Source organism: Oryctolagus cuniculus, chromosome 9, assembly GCF_051225735.1.
Source record: "Oryctolagus cuniculus isolate XC-2025 breed Fujian yellow rabbit chromosome 9, ASM5122573v1, whole genome shotgun sequence".
In the NCBI taxonomy this organism is placed as follows: Eukaryota; Metazoa; Chordata; class Mammalia; order Lagomorpha; family Leporidae; genus Oryctolagus; species Oryctolagus cuniculus.
In genome coordinates, this window is record NC_142875.1 from 124648942 (window position 1) to 124669078 (window position 20137).

General features: G+C 47.3%; 1 protein-coding gene across 28 annotated transcripts in view; it reads left to right on the top strand.

Annotated features, from left to right (window-relative positions):
- The window catches only part of STK38L (serine/threonine kinase 38 like), a 179419-nt gene that overhangs the window by 81782 nt on the left and 77500 nt on the right, over positions 1-20137 (top strand). For 3 of the 28 annotated variants that reach the window (XM_089304734.1, XM_070049551.2, XM_070049552.2), the window contains exon 1: positions 7410-7574. The exons of 7 other annotated variants lie outside the window; for them this stretch is intronic. Coding sequence is in view for 3 of the 21 variants with exons in the window: in XM_089304728.1 (XP_089160854.1) it covers positions 16205-16313 (109 nt within the window). In the remaining 18 variants the exon portion in view is untranslated. Of the gene's footprint in view, positions 1-7409; positions 7575-9477; positions 9563-16185; positions 16314-20137 lie in introns of those variants that run through there. 18 more of the 28 variants (XM_089304740.1, XM_051850891.3, XM_070049557.2 and 15 more) reach the window with 12 other exon arrangements.

Here is a 20137-nt window from a genome sequence, read left to right on the forward strand (position 1 = left end):
TCTTTCTCTTACTTGAGAAAATGGAAGTTTTGGACTTAATCCTAAAACTAGAAATGAGATGTTGAAATTTCAGAGACATTTTTAGTTGTAAAAAAGAAAAAAAGTCTTTTTAACTTTTAGTTATAATGTTAATCATGAATTTCTAATGTCCACGAAGATTTAGGAGACAGCGAGGCATCCAACAGAAATTTATTTTCAAAATATTATGCTCTCTTACATTTTTCTTCTGTGAAGAGCTTAAATGTCAGATTTTCTAAAGGGGTGGAGGAAGCCTATCACATAGTATAAAACATTTAGACAGTTTTCCACATATACAACTTGTAGGAGCCATTTGTACTGCTGCCAGATAGTTCTGGTTTTCTCCCTTTCCTGCCTGCCTTCCTTTATTTATTTTTATTTATTTTTTGTCACCAGACTGTTGTCTTCAAAGCTTGTTTGGGGCCATGCAACTTCTCTGGCCAATGTGTTATGAGTGAAAGAGTCAACTCGAGACCCCAAGCTTGCCTTTCCTACCTACCATGGAGATGAGCCAGTGCTCAAGGTGAGGGCCTGCATCTCCCGGCGACTCTGAGGAGCAAAGCGTTCCTGCTGGCCACCCAAGGACACAGGGCACGAGCACCAGAGGAGCCCTCACCATCATAAACCACACTGCAACTCTGCGATCATCTGTTACTATAGCGTCACGGAGCCTCAGCTTACTTTCATGCTGTATTTCCTGTCACACAGATGGGAAGTCATTTGTGTCTGTCTCTGCTAGTACCTGGAATTTAGAAGAATTAACGGCTAGTAGATAAGAATCAAAGCAAGAAGAGGGGGTGGGTGTTTGGTGCACCAATTCAAGTACCTGCTTGGGACACTAAATCCTCAATCAGAATGCCAGGGGTGCCTGGTTTGGGTCCCAGCTTCACTTCTTCTTCTTCTTCTTTTTTTTTTTTTTTTTAAAGATTTATTTATTTACTTGAAAGTTAGAGCTACACAGAGAGAGGAGAGGTAGAGAGAGAGAGAGAGAGAGAGAGGGAGGGAGGGAGAGAAAAGAAGAGAGAGAGGTCTTGCATTCACTGGTTCACTCCCCAAATGGCTGCAATGGCTGCAGCTGAGCTGATCCGAAACCAGGACCCTGGAGCTTCCTCCAGGTATCCCACGTGGGTGTAGGGGCCCAAGCACTTGGGCCATCCTCCTCTGCTTTCCCAGGCCATAGCAGAGAGCTGGATTAAAGTGGAGCAGCTGGGACTCAAACTAGCATCCATATGGGCTACTTGCACTACAATTGGCGGCTTTATCCACTATGTCACAGCGCAGGCCCCTGGGGTGTGCATTTAGTCTAGTGGTTAAGACAACAACTAGGATGCTCATATTCCACATTGAACTACCTGGGTTTGATTCCTGGCTCTAACTCCTGTCTCGAGCTTCCTGCCAATGCAGACCCTGAGGCTGCAGTAATGGCTCAAGAGTTTGGGTTTATGCCACCCACATGGGAGCTATGGATTGTATTCAAAGCGCCTAGCTTCAACCACGGCTTAGCTCTGTTGGTTGAGGGCGTTGGAGGGGTGAACCAGTGGGTGGCAACACTGTCTCTCTCTGCTTCTAAAATAGTAATAATAATAATAAACATTTAAAAACTGCATATCTATATTTACATCTTAATTATCCTAATATTTATATCTTTTCTTTTTTCCATTGGATTAGTCTTGCCAAAGGTTTTCCCATTTCTTTCTTTCTTTTTTTTTTTAAAGATTTATTTATTCATTTGAAAGTCAGAGTTACACAGAGAGAAAAGTAGAGGAAGAGAGAGAGAGAGAGGTCTTCCATCTGCCGGTTCACTCCCCAAGTGACTACAATGGCTGGAGCTGAGCTGATCCAAAGCCAGGAGCCAGGAGCTTCCTCCAGGTCTTCCCATGTGGGGCAGGGGCCCAAGGATTTGGGCAATCTTTCACTGCTTTCCCAGGCCATAGCAGAGAGCTGGATCATAAGTGGAGAAGCCAGGTCTTGAACCGGCGCCCATATGGGATGCTGGCATTGTAGGCGGTGGTTTTACCCGCTATGCCACATCACTGGCCCCAGTTTTCCCATTTCAATGTCTGTTCCAAGAATCACATTTTGATTGTTCTTTGTCAACTTCAATCTTTTATCTTCTACTGAATTCATTTCTGCTTTTATTTATTTATTTTTATTTGAAAGGCAGAATTACAGAGAGAGGTAGAGACAGAGAGAGAGAAGGAGAGAGAGAGAGAGAGAGAGAGAGAGAGAGAGAGAGAGAGAGAGAGATGTCTTCCATCCACTGGTTCACTCCCCAAATGACCACAACAACCAGGGCTGGGCCAGGCCAAAGCCAGGAGCTTCTTCCAGGTCTCCCATGTGGGTACAGGGATCCAAGGACTGGGGCCATCCTTTGCTGTTTTCCTAGGTGCATTAGCAAGGAGCTGGATCCGAAATGGAGCAGCCGGGACTCAAACAAGCACCCATATTGGATGCTGGTACTGCAGGCTGGGGCTTTAACTCACTGTGCCACAGTGCTAGCCCCTCTGCTTTTATCTTTTAAAATTATATTTGAGGGGGCTGGTATTGTGGTGCAGCAGGTCAAACTGCTACTTGTGACACTCACATCCCATATGAGCACTGGTTCAAGTCCAGGCTGCTCTACTCTGATCCAGCTCACTGCTAGTGTGCATGGGAAAGCAGCACTGGATGGTCTGAGTGCCTGGGTCCCCGTCCACCCACCTGGCTTCAGCCTGGTCCAGCCCTGAACATTGCAGCCATCTGGGAAGTGAACTAGTAGATGGAAGGTATCTCTCACTCTCTCTAACTCTACCTTTAAAATAATTAAATCTTTAATGCATTGTATTTGACATTATTAATCATAGCAGAATTTACGTATGTTTGAAAAACACAGGCATATATGAGAGTGATTGTAAACTTGATTTGGATTACTTGGAACACATTAGGCTATGAATCCTTTGAGGGGCTCTTGCTCTCATTTTTAGATCTTTCTACTTTCCTTTGATTTCTTTTATTTTCTTTTTCATGTTTCTTGAATAGAAAGCTTAATTCATTTGTTGTTCAATTTTGCATTTTCTGTTAATTGTATGTACAGTGGTAAATTATCTTCTATATGTTGCTTTGGTTATACAGTATAGTTGCAAAGTTGTAGATACAGCAAAGCAGCTTTGGCTCCGGCACTGTGGAGCAGTGGGTAAAGCTGCTGCCTGTGGTGCCAGCATCCCATATGGGCACTGGTTCATGTCCTGGCTTCCCCATATCCTATCCAGCTCCCTGCTGATGCACCTGGGAAAGCAACAGAAGATGGCCCAAGTGCTTGGGCCTCTGAACTCATGTTGGAGAGCTGGAAGAAGTTCCTGGCTCTTGGCTTTGGATTGGTCCAACTATGGCTGGTCCAACTCTGACCATTTGGGGAGTGAACCAGCAGATGGAAGACCCCTCTCTGTGTCTCCCCCAACCTCCTGTAACACTGCCATTCAAAAAAATTAATAAATTTTAATAAAGAAAAGCAGCTTCACTGACATGGTGGAAGGCTTTTATTAATAGATTTCCCTCCATTGCCATATTGCCACTTGGCAGCCATGCCATAGTTGGGCCATGTAGTTGGCCCAGGAAAGGAATAGGAACCCCAAAGAGCCTTCATGGCCAAGGTGCTCAGAGTTCATGAATGAATACAAAAATCAGCTGAACAGATCGCACGGTTTCTCTCACTCTTTCTGGCCTCCAATTTTAACTGGTCCACCTGCATTTTGCTCAGACTTGGAGATGTGGGAATAAGTGCAGAAAGGAAATGAAAGTTCATATTCAATTGCAGTTTATTAAGGTGAGCCACGGCCATGGTGTGTATTGGAGACCTGGGTTTATTATTGTTTTAAATTTTTAAGAGTTCTTTTCAAAAAATGTATTGTTAAGATTTTTTTCCTGAACATATGATCCCCTGATGTTTCCTGTTGCATGTGCCTAAGTTACCCTTTACATCTAATTGATCAAATCAAATATCGAATGGGAAGAGTCTTTCATATTCTTGCTTTTAATTCCTAAGTGGGCAGTAGCTAGTATTTCCACTTTGGCGTAAAAGAAAAAGCATTTTGGTCCAAGAATCCACCCACTTCTGGGGGGTATTACCAGCTTTCTGATGGGAAGACGTATCATCAGTGTCTTGAGTGATGAACTTCCCCAGGGCACTGGACTCCCCTAAGTATAGAAGAAACTGCTTCACAGCAGAATGGCATTGTATGGGCACTCCCTGCAGGATACTGGCCAATGTTGGCCACATTTTCCCAGGCGGAAAGTGCACCTCAGCTTAAGGATGCTCAGTTTACAGGGTCTCACAGAGGCTCGCCCCACACTTCCACCTGCAGACCCAGCAGTGTCCCATTACAGGAATTATTAATTCTAACGTCTGAGAGAGTTGGTGATAAGTTTTGGAAATCATTGCATATGAACTATAATGTAGATCAAAGTTTCTTAACCTAGGTCTGTAAACTTTGGTGAAATAATAAACATATATATTTGTATATTTTATAAATGTAACATGTATACTTATATTGTAACAAATATGTACATTTATAGTATCTGGGGCAGGGATTTCACCTAGCGGTTAAGACACTGGTTAGGATGCTTTTATCCCATGAGAGTACCTGGGTTCAAGCCCCAGATCTGCTCCTGATTGTAGCTTCCTGGGAGGTAGCAATGATGACGCAAATACTCAGGTCCCTGCCACCCACATGAGCAACACAGGTTGAGTTCTTCACTCCCAGATGTAGCCTGGCGCATCATTGGGCACCTTGAGCGTTCGACAGGTGAGTCAGTGGATGGGAGATTTTTTCTTTCTTTCTCTCAAACAATAAATAAATTTTTATGTTATTTTTACTAAACCCTCACTGAAAATTAACATTTCTTTCATTATGAATGTAGGCAGCAAACCACAGTGATCTTAGCCACACCTGTAATTTTGCCCTGAGTAGAAATCACATGCATTTTCTCCTACACTAACACTGGTACAGATATCTTGAAATATTGTTTATATTTACTATGACTGCAAAATCAACTACAGTCTCGATCTTGTTATTGAATGCATTAATAAAGATGCAGATAGCTAATTGTTTTTGTTATCCATGGCTGTAGAGCAGAGTACCCGAAAATTATATGGCTGGCTGAACACAACAAATATTTGTTATCTCACGGTCTCTGTGGGCCGGGAGTCCAGGCTTGGCTGAGCTGGCTTTCCAGGCTCAGGGTCCGGTTACAAAGCCGCAGTCATCCGCAGGCTCAGCTGGGAGAGAATCTGCTTCCAAGCTCCTCACGTGATATCGGCAGCAGTGAGTTCCTCAGGGGCTGCTGAGCCTCATTTCTTGGTGGCTGATGTCTGCAGAGCTCTCTGTTGTACCACAAAGCAGGTCACAACTTAGGAACCGGCTTCTGTTTGAACAAGTAAGAGAGCAAGAGAAAACAAGCAACATGGAGGCTAGAGAGTTCTGGAACCAAGTCATGGAAATGACGTCCCTTTGCTTCTGTGCTGTATTCTGGGGTTTTTGTTTTGTTTTAGAAGCAAGTTACTGGGTCCATCCCGCACCCAAGGGAAGGGAATTACATCAAGCAGGAAGATCAGAGGGTGAACATGATTGTGTACTGTCTTAGAAGGTGTCTATCACACAATATCAAAAACTCATGATGTAGTATTTGGATAACTCTATGTTAATATAATCTATTTCCTTTATAGCAATAGGTGGTTTATTTTATGCATTTAAGGATGCGATTTTGACAAGGGGTCCATAGTCTTCACCAAACTCCCAAAAGGGTACAGAGCACCAATTTGTTTTAGTTTGGGTGTCTTCAACAACTTCCTGGGGTGTTTGTTTTGAAAGATCTCAACTTAAAGGACAGGGCATTTGGTCCAGCAGTTAGGACACAGGTTAGAATGCCCACGTCTCACATCGCAGTATCTGGATTCGATCTGCAGCTCTGATAACTGACTCCAGCTTCCTGCTAATGCAGACCCCAGGAGACGGTGGCAATGGCTCAAATAACTGGGTTCCTGCCACTTGTGTGGGAAACCTGACTTGCTTTCCTGGTCATGCATGGGCTTCAGACTGGCCCAGGCGCAGCCATTGTGGACATCTGGGGAGTGAACCAGCAGATGGGGAGCATCCTCTCTCTCTCTCTCTCTGCATTTCAAAAAAACTTAGAAAAGTGTAAAAATTGAAGGTCAAAGCTGTAGCCCACTGCATACCTACTCTGGTACTGGAGTTCTCTATTCTAGCGCACACTACCATGGTGCCATGACAAAAAGCATGGCACACCCGAAAATACAAGTTTGCCGTGAAACAAACCATAATCGGTTCATGATCCTGTACACTTGAATTTGGATGTGTGCAGAATTAAACTTTGTATGCTTATATACGACAACTGTCCCTTGAGCCTCAACCCTACCATTTGAGTGGAGCCGATTTCCCTCAAAATACATGGATTATAGCACTAGCAGTCTTCCCACTGCCAAGCCATGTATGAAACAGAGTGTAAGACCAGAGAGAGGAGGGTGTCATGATTCTTTCCCAAGTCTTTTGCACGGATCACCTCCTCTTGGCAACTTAAAGCTAACAGCTGTCATTTGTAAAGGACATTTCCTGCAAGCCCAAGCACTGGTGGCCTATATAGTCTTAATAGCCTGAAAGCGAAGGGTACTTTACAACACCTCCCGTTGTCAGTTTGCGGATCGATTTGTCAGCAGTGTGGGGAATGATTCTCCTACGCTGCTGGCCCAAGGGCCAGTCTTCTCCCACATTGCAAACTGCATGGTTTCCCCCGAGCCACGTGGTTTGAGTCATCCCCCAAGGAGGTGATTTTCCGCATAACTCTCCTGTCCTAATGATAAAGCAGCCCTGTACCGTCAGATAGTTCAGATTTTCCAAGACAACCCAAGCAAGTTTTGCTAGCGTGCTGCCAAGTTTGTTGCGGGCTTTCCAAGCCCTAATTCTTCTTCAGTCTCTCCAGTCCAGACATGGCCAAAGAATCCGTAACCTGAGTGCTACCCACACCTGCTAGGCAACTTGCTCAGCCAGTCTTTGCTGGCCGCAGCTTCCCAACGCACAGATGTACCTGCCTCTTCCCAGATCTACTGTTCTTTGTATCAAAAGGTGAATGACTGAGGAGGAATTCTGATGACGTTTAGGGCATGTGACTGACGTGGCAACCACCGGGGGCCACTCCCAAGAAAGGCCTGAACCAGTTCTGAGACAGGAGGGCCGCGAGCTGAAGTTGGCGAGAGGTGGCCCGGACACCAGCCAGGGCTCCCTTCGTCTTGCGGAGGTGGGTGGGGCCGGCGTTGACGCCAGAAGGCTACTTCCGGCTGTGGTGCGCATGACGTCACGGCGAGTCGGAACGGCCCAGCCACCGAGAAGCCGAGGAGGGAGGGCTCGCGAGAGTTCAGGGAGGCCGCCCCGAGATTCCGGCACGGCCGCGGGTCCCACCTCCCGGGGGCGGGGCGAGGGCGGAGCGGCGAGAAGGGAGCGGACGGGCGCCCGGCCGGCTGCGGTCCGTGCGAAGGCTGAGCCGGCCGCGGGCGCGATCGGAGGCAGGTGAGTGCGCGGATGCGGCCACGGCTCGGGGGGCTCCGGCTCGCCGCGCCCGGCCCCGCTGCGCGAGCTGGCGGCGCGCAGCGGTGCCTCTGGGCGTCCGGGGAAAGCCGGATTCATTGCGGCGCAGGGAGCGTCTCTCCGGGAAGCTTCGGAGACGGCCTTGGCCCTCTCGGTCCTCGGGGGGATACCGGCCCGGTGCGTGAGGAGGGCCGGCCTGGAGCCCCGGAGGCGCCGCTGTCCGCCCTCCCCGTTGCCCGGCTGTCCTCGGCCCCGAGCCCTCGCGCCGGGTCCCCGCCCGCGCCTCACGAACGACAACAAGCGTCGCGGTGCGCTCCCGCCCCGGCCCCTCGTCGCGGGCCGCCGGGAAGCCGGCTCGGGGCACGGCGCGGGCTGTGCGTGTGCCGGTCCCCTGGACGGGTGCGTCAGAGGCCGCGCGTTCGGCACGGACGCGGGACAGCGGCCGGCGCCCCCGGGACCCCTCCTCCCGGCGCCTTCCCCCCGGCACCTGTCGGCGGTGCGGGGTCCCGTGTCTGTCACCTTTGAGAAAGTTGCCCGGGTGGGTGACAGCAGCAGAGGAAACTTTATTTTCAGATCCGCGGGCCTGGGTCCACGGAAGCCCCCTTTGTTGTGAGTCTGGGCGGGGGGCGGGCGGGATCGGAGAGGCGCGAGGTGGTGGCGGCCGTGCGCGGTCCAGTGCGGTCCAGTGCGCTGCTGCGGTCCGAGGTCTTGCACCTGACCGCGGGCAGCTTCTCAGAGGGGCCGCTTATTTGGAAATGGCCTGAGCGTGAGCTTGATGGCTGCTGAAATCTGAGGACACAACTTTGCGTGGCCTCCCCTTATGCCTCCTGGTTGTCAGGTAGGGATTGATGGGTAAAGCCTTGTCCTTTTTGGCCCGAAGGCTTTAATTTCACAAAGCAGGATCTATGTTCTTAAGCTCAGTTCCTCTTGCCTAATGCATTTTTTTTTTTTTTAAAGAAAGTTCTTGATGTCAGCCATATATGTATATAAGATGCAGGAAACCTCTTTGAGTTTGACTGCCTTTCTCTCTCTGCCTCAGGGTATATAAAACAATTAACTTTATTATACCCTCCCGCCAGCTGCGGAGAGGTAGTGCATGTGAATTGGACGCTCCTAGGACCATTTAGGGAGAGACAAATTAGTTCAGCTCTGATGTTAAATGCTGATAGTTGCATAGGTTCGTCGAAAGTACTTCAATCTGAGAAATCCCGATCTGAAAAGAGGTGCAGTGGGCACAAAGGATTTCCATTTGACTTTGTTTTCTTCCTCTTGGTAAAGTGGCTTTATAGCGTTTCTCATTTGGCTGGGATGTGTCTAGAATGAGAAGCAAGGTTGAGTGTAGTTTTTGTTCTTTGTAAGACACTGCCACTGGGGAATGACAAAAATTAGGCTTAGAAAAACCACATTAAATGGGCACGGTTCTCCATCCTTTTGTTGTTGCAGTTTAAGGTAAAATCTAGAGATTTCTCATTATTTCAGCAGTCTTTCATGCTGAAAAGTTAATTTCAAAGGGAGGATGCTCACAACAAAGGAAAAATTATACTTTCTAGAAAATGAAAACAAAGCAATGGAGTCAGTTCAACAGTTTGTTTTCAGAGAAGTCTCTTCACAGAGTAAGGGCTCAACATCATTGTTGAGCTAAGGTGAACTTGGATAACATTCTTCGGTGAGCCTTGCCAGCGATCTGGAATAAGTTGGAGACTTTGAGGAGAGGGTGCAAAGCCAGAAGGATCTGCATCTCACTGTTAGGTTGAAATGATTTCATTTTACAAAAATACTGGGTTCATCGAAGAGTTCATGGAAAATGTGTTATGAAAACACTGTGCATGGATTTCCAAAGATTTCTGCACTAAAGTAAACTTATCTTTCATTCGATGTTTATAAGCATTCCGAAGTAGTCTCGTGGTGCAGGGCAAATCCAACAAGTGCGTTGTCATCATAGGATCTTGCTCCAATCAGCAGATGCACAGGTAATGACTAGGTTACGCTTGATCTATGCAGAATTGTGTTGCTACACTTTTAAAAAGCACTATGGGTTATTTGAATGAGATCATGAAAGTATGCTGTGAATGCATGAAAATTTGGAAAAATAAAAAATAGATGTCTTTGCTGAGTAATTAAAAATATAAAGTGAATCCTCTTTTCCTCCTCCATTTTGCCTGGACATTTTGTTCAGACCTTAAGGGAGTAGTTAGCAAGGTCTGACCAGCACCCAGTAGAGGCTGCAGAGCCTTGTCTCCAGGTAAAGGTGTGCTTATTGGCAGGGTGTTAAGAACCTTCAGAGGCAAGAGAGCAATGGGCAACAATGAAGAGTGTGTGTCGCCTGGTACGCCCAGATGAGCTCTGCCCTCTGCCCTCAAGGAGATACCATCTCATGGGAGGGAAATGTCCCCACCCAGATAACTGTAACACAGCGTTCATTATGTGAGGAAGCCAAGCAGAGTGGGATTAAATCCTGCCAGACCAATTAAGGAAGACTTGGAGTGGGCAAAGACATTTGTATAGCCCATTTGTTAGGTCTAGTCATATGATAATGACAGTGAGCAAATACTTTATGTAATGCTAATTGCCACCAAACCCTTTCCTTGTTCATCTAGGCTTAATGCTCCACAACAACTGTATGGAGTTAGTATTTTTTAATTCCCATTCTGCAGATGGAATAACTGAGGCACTGCGGTTGGATAGCTAGTGGGTGGTAGGACCAGGATTCCAGCCCTGCTACTCCGGCTCGTCCGTCCGTCCGTAGCTGAGATTAGCTGCTGTCAGGATTTTCTCTCCCACTCATGGTGGTCTTTCTCAGGTCTGTAGTATCAGAAGAATTGATTTAGGAAAATACAATCATCCAGCATCTAAATTTTGGGATCAGTTTTCTAGAAAGAGCTCCAAAATGATGAAAATTCAGGTAAAGGAGTTATTTTTTGACATGTTTGGTGTTTGAATACATTTTTGGAAATTGCTCAATGCAAATTAAATTTAATCACCTGCCAGTACCCATACCAACTTAGAACTGAGGAGTTGGGACTGCATTAATTCCTTTCCTAGTGGAATCCTTGCGTCATTGTGTGTTTTGTTGTAATTTTTTCAGCCACCTGGCTCAGGGTGTTTTTTTGGATTGAATTCTTAAGTTTAAATTTGGTTAATGATTGAATGTCGGTCCCAGCCCTTTTAGTTTTTATTTCCACAAACAGCTGTGCTTATAATGGCTGAAAAGAGGTTTTGGACAGTGTGTAATACAAGAATAAAATGAGAGAAGTTCTTTTGCTGGTGCTTTATGTTGGGACAACTATGAAAGCTCTTTGGGATTATGAAGTAGGAAAACCGCTGTAGGATAGCAGTGTGCCTGGTAGGGACTACTCAAGAAATGCTTGTTGAAAGAGTGGTCCAGCTGATTTTATTTGGAAATTTCAGGAATGGTCCACATTTATTAGTAGTTATCTAAGCATTGGAATCCCAGTGAAGTCTGTTGGGGTGAGCGGTGGTAGAAGTGCTGCCTGGCCTTACCTGTCCAGCAAGATCTGGACTTTGCATTTCCTTCGTCAGCGCTGGGATTGACCCTCTGCCTAGTTCCAGTCGAGCTCTGGGGGCTCAGTCTCTCTAAGTGAATGTAATAAGTATTCTCTCCTTGACCTGGTGGGGTAGGTTCATTTATGGCTGATGAACTTAAAACCTAGTGGGACAAGTAAAAGAGCTAAAATCAAGAATTGAAGCCTGTATATTTATATTATTAAAGTAAGGTAAAGATAGTAAAACGAACAAGCAAGCAAAGTGGGTTTTTCCCTAGTGCCTTACAGTAGTGCCAGTGGTGTACTGGTGCCATTTACCCTCCCCTGAATGACCCGGTTTTCAGTATCTTTAGCCCTGCTTGCATGGAGATGCTTACAAGTCCATTTTATTTTGCTATAAAATAGTTCCTCTAAGTACAAGTTTTTTTTTTTTTTTTTTTTTTTTTTTTTTTTTAAGATTTATTTATTTATTTGAAAGGCAGACCTACACAGAGAAGTCTTCCATCTGCTGGTTCACTCTTCAAATGGCTGCAACAGGCAGAGCTGAGCCAGGAGCTTCTTCTGGGTCTCCCATGCAGGTGCAGGGATCCAAGCACCTGGGCCATCTTCCACTGCTTTCCCAGGCCATAGCAGAGAGCTGGATCAGAAGCGGAGCAGCCAGTAACCGGCTCCCATGTGTGATGTCAGTACTATAGGCGATGGCTTTACCTGCTACACCACAGTGCTGGCCCCCGGGTTTGGTTTTGAAAGGTTGTTTTTAGTAAAAAGGAGTGTCAGTTGGTCCATCAGAGGGAACCCAGACATCCTGTCACCTCTTCGCATAAAAAAATTTGGGGGCAATCCTTCCCACGAGAGAATACTTCTGTCTATGTTGAAAATCCCCTGGGACAGGTGGCCTCCCGCTGCACAGACTTGGAGGAGGACCCTGGCAGTTGCAGGTTGTAGGGTGGTGACCTGACTGTTGGCTGTGATATGTGAATGAAAGCAGGTCTCGGGCCTCGTAGGATTCTTGGCTTCTGTGTTCTTGACGAAGCCCCCTGCCTTGGTCTGAATTCACACTTGACAGTTAGCAGCTCAGATTGCTGCAGCTCTCCGGCCACGGACACAGGAGGTGTCTTGTTTTCCTCGTCTTGCTGCTCTTCCTGATTTCCCAGGTGAACTTCTCGCGTGTTCGAGTGCGTAAAAGCTCGGATCCCGTGTGCTCGGTGGCTGCTGCTCACCTGTTTCATGGATGTGCTGTCTCTGCGTCTGACTTAGGAGGGGATTTTATCCCCCTTTCCGTAATTCTTGAGGCATTTTGCTGCTGTGTGTGTTCTCCACAGGCTGGAGTTACGATGTTTGACACCTCAGATCAACCACAAATCCAGCATTCTTCCCATTCCCGAGACACCGACAGGACCGGGTGCGATTACTGGTGCCAGTGGCTGTGCCTTTGTGTGGAGCCCCACTTCCATTCTCTTTAGCAAAGTGTGGGAAAACTGGAAGTTGGGAGGAACTCTGTAGCCGTTAATCAGCACTGTTTCGGAGGGGATGTTGTGTTCCTCCATTGCTATTCCGCTTTCGTGACTTGGATGTTGTGACTGGTTTTCTAGATTCCGCAGCAATCCTGAAGAAGTGTTTTTGACATTTAATATGAAACATACTTTGTTCATCTGTATTTCTTGAACTTTGTCTCCCCATGGTAATACGTAGGTTTAGCTCTCTGAAGTCATCTTCGTCTCTACATATTCCTGACTCCTTTCTTCTTTCAGAATGTCACCCAGCAGGGTACAAGTCTCATGATTTTGTCAACAGCAGTAACTGTTTCCTTATCACTTGCTGTGTGCCATAGTACTAAGTTCTTTGTGCATATATTATCTCATTTAAACCCCACAACAACCCTGTTAGTCATCTTTATTTACACCTGAGGAAACTGGGACTTAGGTAAAGTGATGTGGGTGGATAGGAAGTGGTGTGGGTAGAGAGAGTGATCCTTAAGGGCCAGCATTGTGGCTCAGTGGGTTAAGTCACCGTGCTTGTTTGAGTCCTGGCTGCTCCACTTTTGATCCAGCTTCTTGCTAAAGTGCCTGGGAAGGCAGTGGATGATGGCTCATGTACATGGGCCCCTGTCACCCATGTGGGAGATACGGATGGAGTTCCTGGCTTCTGGCTTTGGATCAGCGCATCGTGCTGGCCGTAGCGGTCATTTGGGGGAGTGAACCAATGGAAGGAAGAACTTTCTTTCACTGTGTAACTCTGCCTGTCAAAAAAAAAGGTAGAGTGTTTACTAAGGACTCTACAGATGGGTTGATGAGGCATAGTCCTTGCCCTTAGCAGTTTTGATGCTGAAATAAATAAGATAATCAAATGTTATGGTTTTATTCAAGTCAGTGAGGAGCACATAGATATCAATATGGGCCAGCCTTTTTCATAATGGTATTAGTTTTGAGCCTTGAGCTTTTTTTTTTTTTTTCAGTATTGAGAAGCTAGAATTTCACCCTATTTAATCATGAAATGTTTGGATCCTTACTTACGTTGCTGTCTGCCTCATCCTGTGTTCAATCGCTTGCATTCTAACTAAGAGAGAACTGATGAGCAATGGGATGGAGAGAGGGCAGGTGTAAAAAGTGAAATTGAGGAATTGGACCCCAGAACAAGGGCTTGATGAGGTAGCTTAGATCTTACAGGAGCACTGTTGTGGGAAATTGGATGTGAAGAATGGATAAGCCACAGCATTGACCTCTGGAAAGTTGTATGATTTAGAGAACAGAGGGCTTATTTTAATGATATGTTTTGGAGCTGTTCTCTTGTGCTAGTATCGTTTTTCATTTAGATCTTGCTGGCTGTTGATATTGTTCCTGAGCTTAGCGTGTGCCTGCTGTGGAAACACCACACGATGCCTGCCCTTCACTTTTCTGTTTCTCAGCGTAGGCTCACTGCCTGGTTTGTAGCGCTGGGGAGTTGCCCTTGATTGTCTTTATAACAGAGATCCATTTCGTTGGGATGCTTCTTTCAGATCTGGTTGAGGCTTTTCTCCATATGTCAGCTGTTATCTAGCAGATAAACAGAATCGATTTTTTTAAGACTGTTTCTGTGGCTCAGAGTGGAGAAATTTTAGTACCGAATGGCATGTATCTGACCCATTGATATTCTTCATACTGGCAGGTCCTAAAGGAATCACAGAGTCATGTTTCCCTGAGGTTAATCATCATAATTCAGTATTTATCACCTGTTTGCAGGGTGCTGTGTTGGAGACTAGACAAAATAGAGATGAGTTAGAGGTATTGCCCTTCCACTGGGGAAGGTTCAGTCCAGTGAGAGGCCTGACCTGTGATTTAGATAGAAAGTGCTAAGTGAGTAACAGGGCGCTGTGGGCGTGGAGGAAGGAGAGACTGCTGGCTGGACAGAGTAGGTGAGCCTCCGCTACACAGCAAGTACAGACTGGTCATTTCGGAGCAAAGGCGTGCCCGGTTACCCTACAGAAGATGATAAACTGTATGTCATTTATTTTTTAAGGTTTGTATATTTATTTAAAGGTCAGAGTTAGGGGGCAAAGTTTCCATCTGCTGGTTCACCCTCCAGATGACTGCAATGGCCAGCGCTTGGCCAGGCCAGGAGCGGGGAGCTTCATCTGGGTCTTCCACGTGGGTGACAGGGACCCAAACACTTGAGCTAGCTTCTGCCGCTGTTCCCAGATGCATTAGTAGGGAGCTGGATCAGAAGTGGAGCAGCCGGGGCCGGCCTGTGGCATAGCAGGTAAAGCTACTGCCTGCAGTGCTGGCATCTCATATGGGTGCTGGTTCAAGTCCCAGCTGCTCCACTTCCAACCCAGCTCTCTGCTATGGCCTGGGAAAGCAGGGGAGGATGGCCGAAGTGCTTGGGCCCCTGCACCCTCATGGGAGACCTGGAAGAAGTTCCTGGCTCATGGCTTCGGATCAGCGCAGCTCTGGTCGTTGTGGTCACCTGGGGAATGAACCAGTGGATGGAAGAAAGACCTCTCTTTGCCTATGCCTCTCTGTAACTCTGCCTTTCAAATAAATAAATAAATCATAAAAAAGAAGTGGAACAGCCAGGACACAAACTGGGGTGCATAGGGGATGCCTGTGTCATAGGCGGCGGCTTTGCCTATTACGCCATAATGCCGAGAAGTTACTTACTTCTCTCTGCCCTGTTGGATTTGAGCCCATTTTGCTTGAAGAGTATCTGTTTTTCAGCATTTCATCTTCTACATCGTCAACTACTCAACCTGATATATTTAATCTGGTACAGCTTGACATTCTGAGTTACCCGTAAGGTGCACACTACACCAGGAGGTGCTGAGCAGGAAAGCCCAGTGCTCCTTGAGAAAGGAGGCAGGCTTCTGCAGACTCGCACTCCCAGGGACTGCCATCAGGCACAGCTGCCGCAGCCAGGCGCAGGGAGGGGAGCAGCCGGGGAAAAGGAGCGCCTGTAGGGAGCAGGAGAGCAGCTTTCCACGGACGAGGCCATGTTTGAACTTGGGCCTGAAGGGCAGGTCAGAGTTTTCCAGGCCGCCAGGCCTCAGGAGCACATCATCGCAGAGTGATGTAAGAGACTGAGGTGTATTTAGGGAGCTCCAAGAACCGGATTCAAGTCTTAGTGATGGGACACTGGGCTGAGAAGGATCAGTGAACTTTCTGTCTGAGTCGGGACTCGAACCGGTGCCCGCATGGGATGCTGGCACTGCAGGCAGAGGCTTTACCTGCTACACCACAGCGCCGGCCCCAGGAAGTAATGCTCTTGCCTCTGACAGTCCAGTAGAAGCACGTCTGCTGCACTTCCCACTCCTGGCCTGCCAGTGACAAGTTGTTTCTTCCATTCTCTATTGACTGGAGCTACTAAGATCATTGTACATAGAGAATGCCCCATCAAAGCAAAGCTTCAGGGGCCCCTGACTTAAGGGAGGGGGTTGTGGGAGGACCATGATTATTTCTCTTTCCAATGGGATTTTATAGAACCTTTAAAAATTCCCCAGAACTTGGGGCCGGCGCCAAGGCTCACTTGATTAATCTTCTGCCTGCAGCGCCGGCATCTCCTATGGGCACCAGTTCTAGTCCCGGTTGCTCCTCTTCCAGTCCAGCTCTCTGCTCTTGCCTGGGAAGGCGGTGGAGGATGGCCCAAGTGCTTGGGCCCTTACACCTGTATGGGAGACCAGTAGGAAGCACCTGGTTCCTGGCTTCGGATCAGCTCGGTGTGCGCCGGCCGCAGCGGCCATTGGGGGGTGAGCCAACGGAAAAAAGGAAGGAAGACCTTTCTCTCTGTCTCTCTCTCTCTCATTATCTATAACTCTTCCTATCAAGTAAATTAAAAAAAAAGAAAGAAAGAAAAAATTCCCCAAACTTAACAACAACACAAAATATTCCCCAGGCCTATAGTACCTAGTCCGGAGGTCCTTGTATCCTGAGCCTAGCCTGGCTACTTTTTTCACTTCTCTGCTCTAGCCCTTATTATAATTTAACACAATTTAATAGTAGACTTTAAAAAGATTTATTTGAAAGTCTCAGAGAGTGGGGTGGGGAGAGAGAGAGAGCTAAGAGGGAGAGATCCATCTGTCTTCCGTCCGCTGGTTTACTCCCCAGATGGCTGCAAAGACCAAGGCTGGGCCAGGCCAAAGCCAGGATCCAGGAACTTCGTCTCGGTCTCCCATGTGGATGGCAGGGGCACGATAACTTTGGCTGTCTTTTGCTGATGCGCCAGGTTCATTAACCGGGAGCTAGATTGGAAGTGGAGCAGCGCATATTGGGTACTGGTGTTATAGGAGCTGTCTTAACCCTCTGCATCACAACAGTGGCTGCTGGAGAGACTTTTTTGTTACTCAGGGGCCTGTATCTAATGATCACAACTCTGAACTTTGTGTAATCTGCAAGAGGCTGCTGGAGCAAAAGCGCCCTTCAGGTTGCTCTTCACGTGGGTTTGCTTTCCACAGTGGTTGTTATTACTTTTTCTGTCCTGTGACTTTACTACTGAAACTCAGCCAAGTTGTTTTCTAAGGACAAGCAGAAAGTTAATGGTAGCCTCCAGTGAGAGTTCTGTCCCTGGTATTTCTAGGCCAACTGGCAGCTGTGTTAGCTTGGGTGCTGTTACTGGTGGCAGTAAAAGTTTATGGGCGCTGCCGGGAGGAAAGTGGAAGGCAAGAACAGGAGAAGAGAGAAGCAGCTTTCGGAGTGTGGGAGGGCCAAGGGGTTAGGGCAGGAGAAAAAGGGCATCTGATTAAAAGAGGTCAGGTACCTCCCACACCTGTTCAGGTGCCATTTGGCGGAGCTGGGGCCATAGTTTAGGATCAAGTCTAACTGCCAATGAGCCTGTCGAAAAATATACTGGTGCGTTGCTAGGCCTTGGCAGTTTGTTTTAATGAAACATTTCTGCATTTAGTTTTTAAACTTTGTGTATGTCCCTTTGTCTCTCTATTTTTAGAATTGAGCAGAACAAGAAACAGAAACCAACATAAATATTAGTAAAAATTAGAGGCACATTTCTGAAATGTAGTAAAAGCTTTTAAGATCTAAATCTGTAGGTTATTACAGCCTCAGTCAGGCAGCAGGTGGTAGAGTGTGAAAGGCTGAGTAAGTGGGAACATGTGATGGAGTTTTACCAGTAGTAAAGCGTCATTCTTTAAAAAAAAGTTTATTTTAGGGGCCGGTGCTGTGGCGCAGCAGGTTAACGCCCTGGCCTGAAGTGCCAGCCTCCCATATGGGTGCTGGTTCTGGTCCCGGCTGCTCCTCTTCCGATCCAGCTCTCTGCTATGGCCTGGGAAAGCAGTAGAGGATGGCCTAAGTACTTGGGCCCCTGTATCCGCGTGGGAGACCCAGAAGAAGCTCCTGGCTTCGGATCGGCACAGTTGCAGCCAATTGGGGAGTGAATCAACAGATGGAAGGTCTCTCTCTCTCTCTCTCCCTCTCTCCCTCTCTCTGACTTTCAAATAAATAAATAAATCTTTTAAAAAAAGTTTATTTTATTTGCAAAGCAGAGTTAGACAGAGAGAGAGAGAGAGAGAGAGATATCTTGCATTCACTGGTTCACTTCCCAAATGACTGCAGTGGTTGGGGCTGGGCCAGATGGAACTCCATCCAGGTCTCCTGCATGAGTGGCGGGGGCCCACGCACTTGGGTCGTAGTCTGTGGCTTTTACAGGCATAACAGCACAGAGCTGGATCTGAAGTGAAGCAGCTTGCACTTGAACCAGCGCTCATCTGGGATGCTGGCATTGCAGGCAGTGGCTTAACTGAACGCCTCAGCGCTGAGCTGCCCTCCCCCACCCACTTTATGTTCTTGAGTGCTGGTTCAAGTCCTGGCTACCTCACTTCCATTCCAGCTCCCTCTACTGTGCCTGTGAAAGCAGAAGATGGCCAAGTGCTTGGGCCTCTGCCACCCATGTGGGAGACCAAGATGGAGTTCCAGGTTCCTTCTATCTGGCCATCTCAGCCATTGGGACCATTTGGGGAGTGACACCATGGACTGAAGACCCATCTCTCTTTCTCTCTCCCCCTCTCTTTCTCTTTCTCTTTCTCTGTGACTCTGCCTTTTAAATAAATATAAACAAATCTTTAAAGAAGAATAAAGAACGTAGCTAGGCCCTCAGAAGGGAAATTGGGGTGAGAGATAGATCTGGAGCCTGCACTTTCCTGTCAGGTAAGCCAAGGACCCCCCTTCCCCTCTCGGAAAACAACACGATCCAGCAACAAAACATCACTTTCTTCAGGAGGTTTTCTCATTGTCAGGCTGACAAAGCCAAAAATGAAAATGCCCGTGGTTTTAGCTCTTCTGCAGTGGTGGGAAGAGTCGTTCCTTGGCTTGTAAGGGGCACTGTGTGGAATTCCAGCTTCCGGTGCATTTTCGGAGTTGAAGCTGCTTTGGAGGCAGTGCAGTCTCGTACCCTGCTGTGCATTCCCTCTCCGTCCTCCTCAGCGATTGCACGGCTGCTCCTTGCCTAAATATTTAAGTTCCGTGCTTCATAGCAGATCGCACCATCGCTACTTTCATTCCCTTAAATGGTTGGCGTTCTGCAGCCGAGTGTCCTGGGTCCTCTTCTGTCTCCACGCTCTCCGGAGGGGGGAATCCCCTGTTCACTGGTGTCCTCAGTGACCCCTGTGCGACCGTGGCCGTTCCTGGTGCCCAGTTCGCTCTCCTGAACACGAGACTGTCCTGTGTTCTGTTGTTCCGTCTGTCTCCTGGTATCACACTGTGGTATGTTCCCTGGATAACAGAGTTCAGCTCGCCCTGAGCTGACGTTATCTTCTCACTTTCCAGAACATTTCTCATGTGGCTTACCTCTGCCAGGGCTGGAGATGGTACTCCTGTTGCCTTCGCTGCAAACCTGAATGTCTGACCCCTTTTCTGAAACACAGGAGTAGGTGACATGTGTAGAATTGAGTGTGTGCCAAACCTTCCTGAGCGTTTACTGTATGCCAAGCAGGGAACAGTCTTAATTAAAAAGTTGTTCCTTTTAAGGATAATTTCTTAATGCCACAAGAGGGGTTTTGAAGATGGCTAGTGGGGTGAGTATTTTGTATGTGCAACAGACTGGGCTGGGCAGGCTCAAGCCAGGGGCCTGGAACTTCATCCTGGAATCCCATGTGCTGGCAGGCACCCATGTTCTTGGCTATCTGCCTTCCCAGGCATCGTAGCAGGGAACTGGATCAGAAGTGGAGCAGCTAGGACTTGAGTTTCAAGGTGGAATACTGTCGTTGCAGACGGCGGCTTAACCTGCTGCTCCATGAGGCTGCTCCCGAAGATGACTGTCTCCTGTCTTCACTGTTTCAGTCTAAGCATCTTCATTTGACTTACTCAGATGTCAGGGGGTCCAGATGTTTACCTTCCTGGACACTCCTCTCTAAATCTGTCATGTTTGTTTTCTCTTTTAAAATGTTTGGTTCATTTAGATAAACCAGAGTTGTTATAAAGAAAGGTGGGACTTCACAGATGTATGGAATCTGCATAGGAATTGTCATATATAAGCCATAAGCCTCATTTTCTAAGTCCATATTTGTAAATTTTTTGTGCATGTCCAGAAATCATCAGGATTATGCGAATTTACTTATATTTAGCA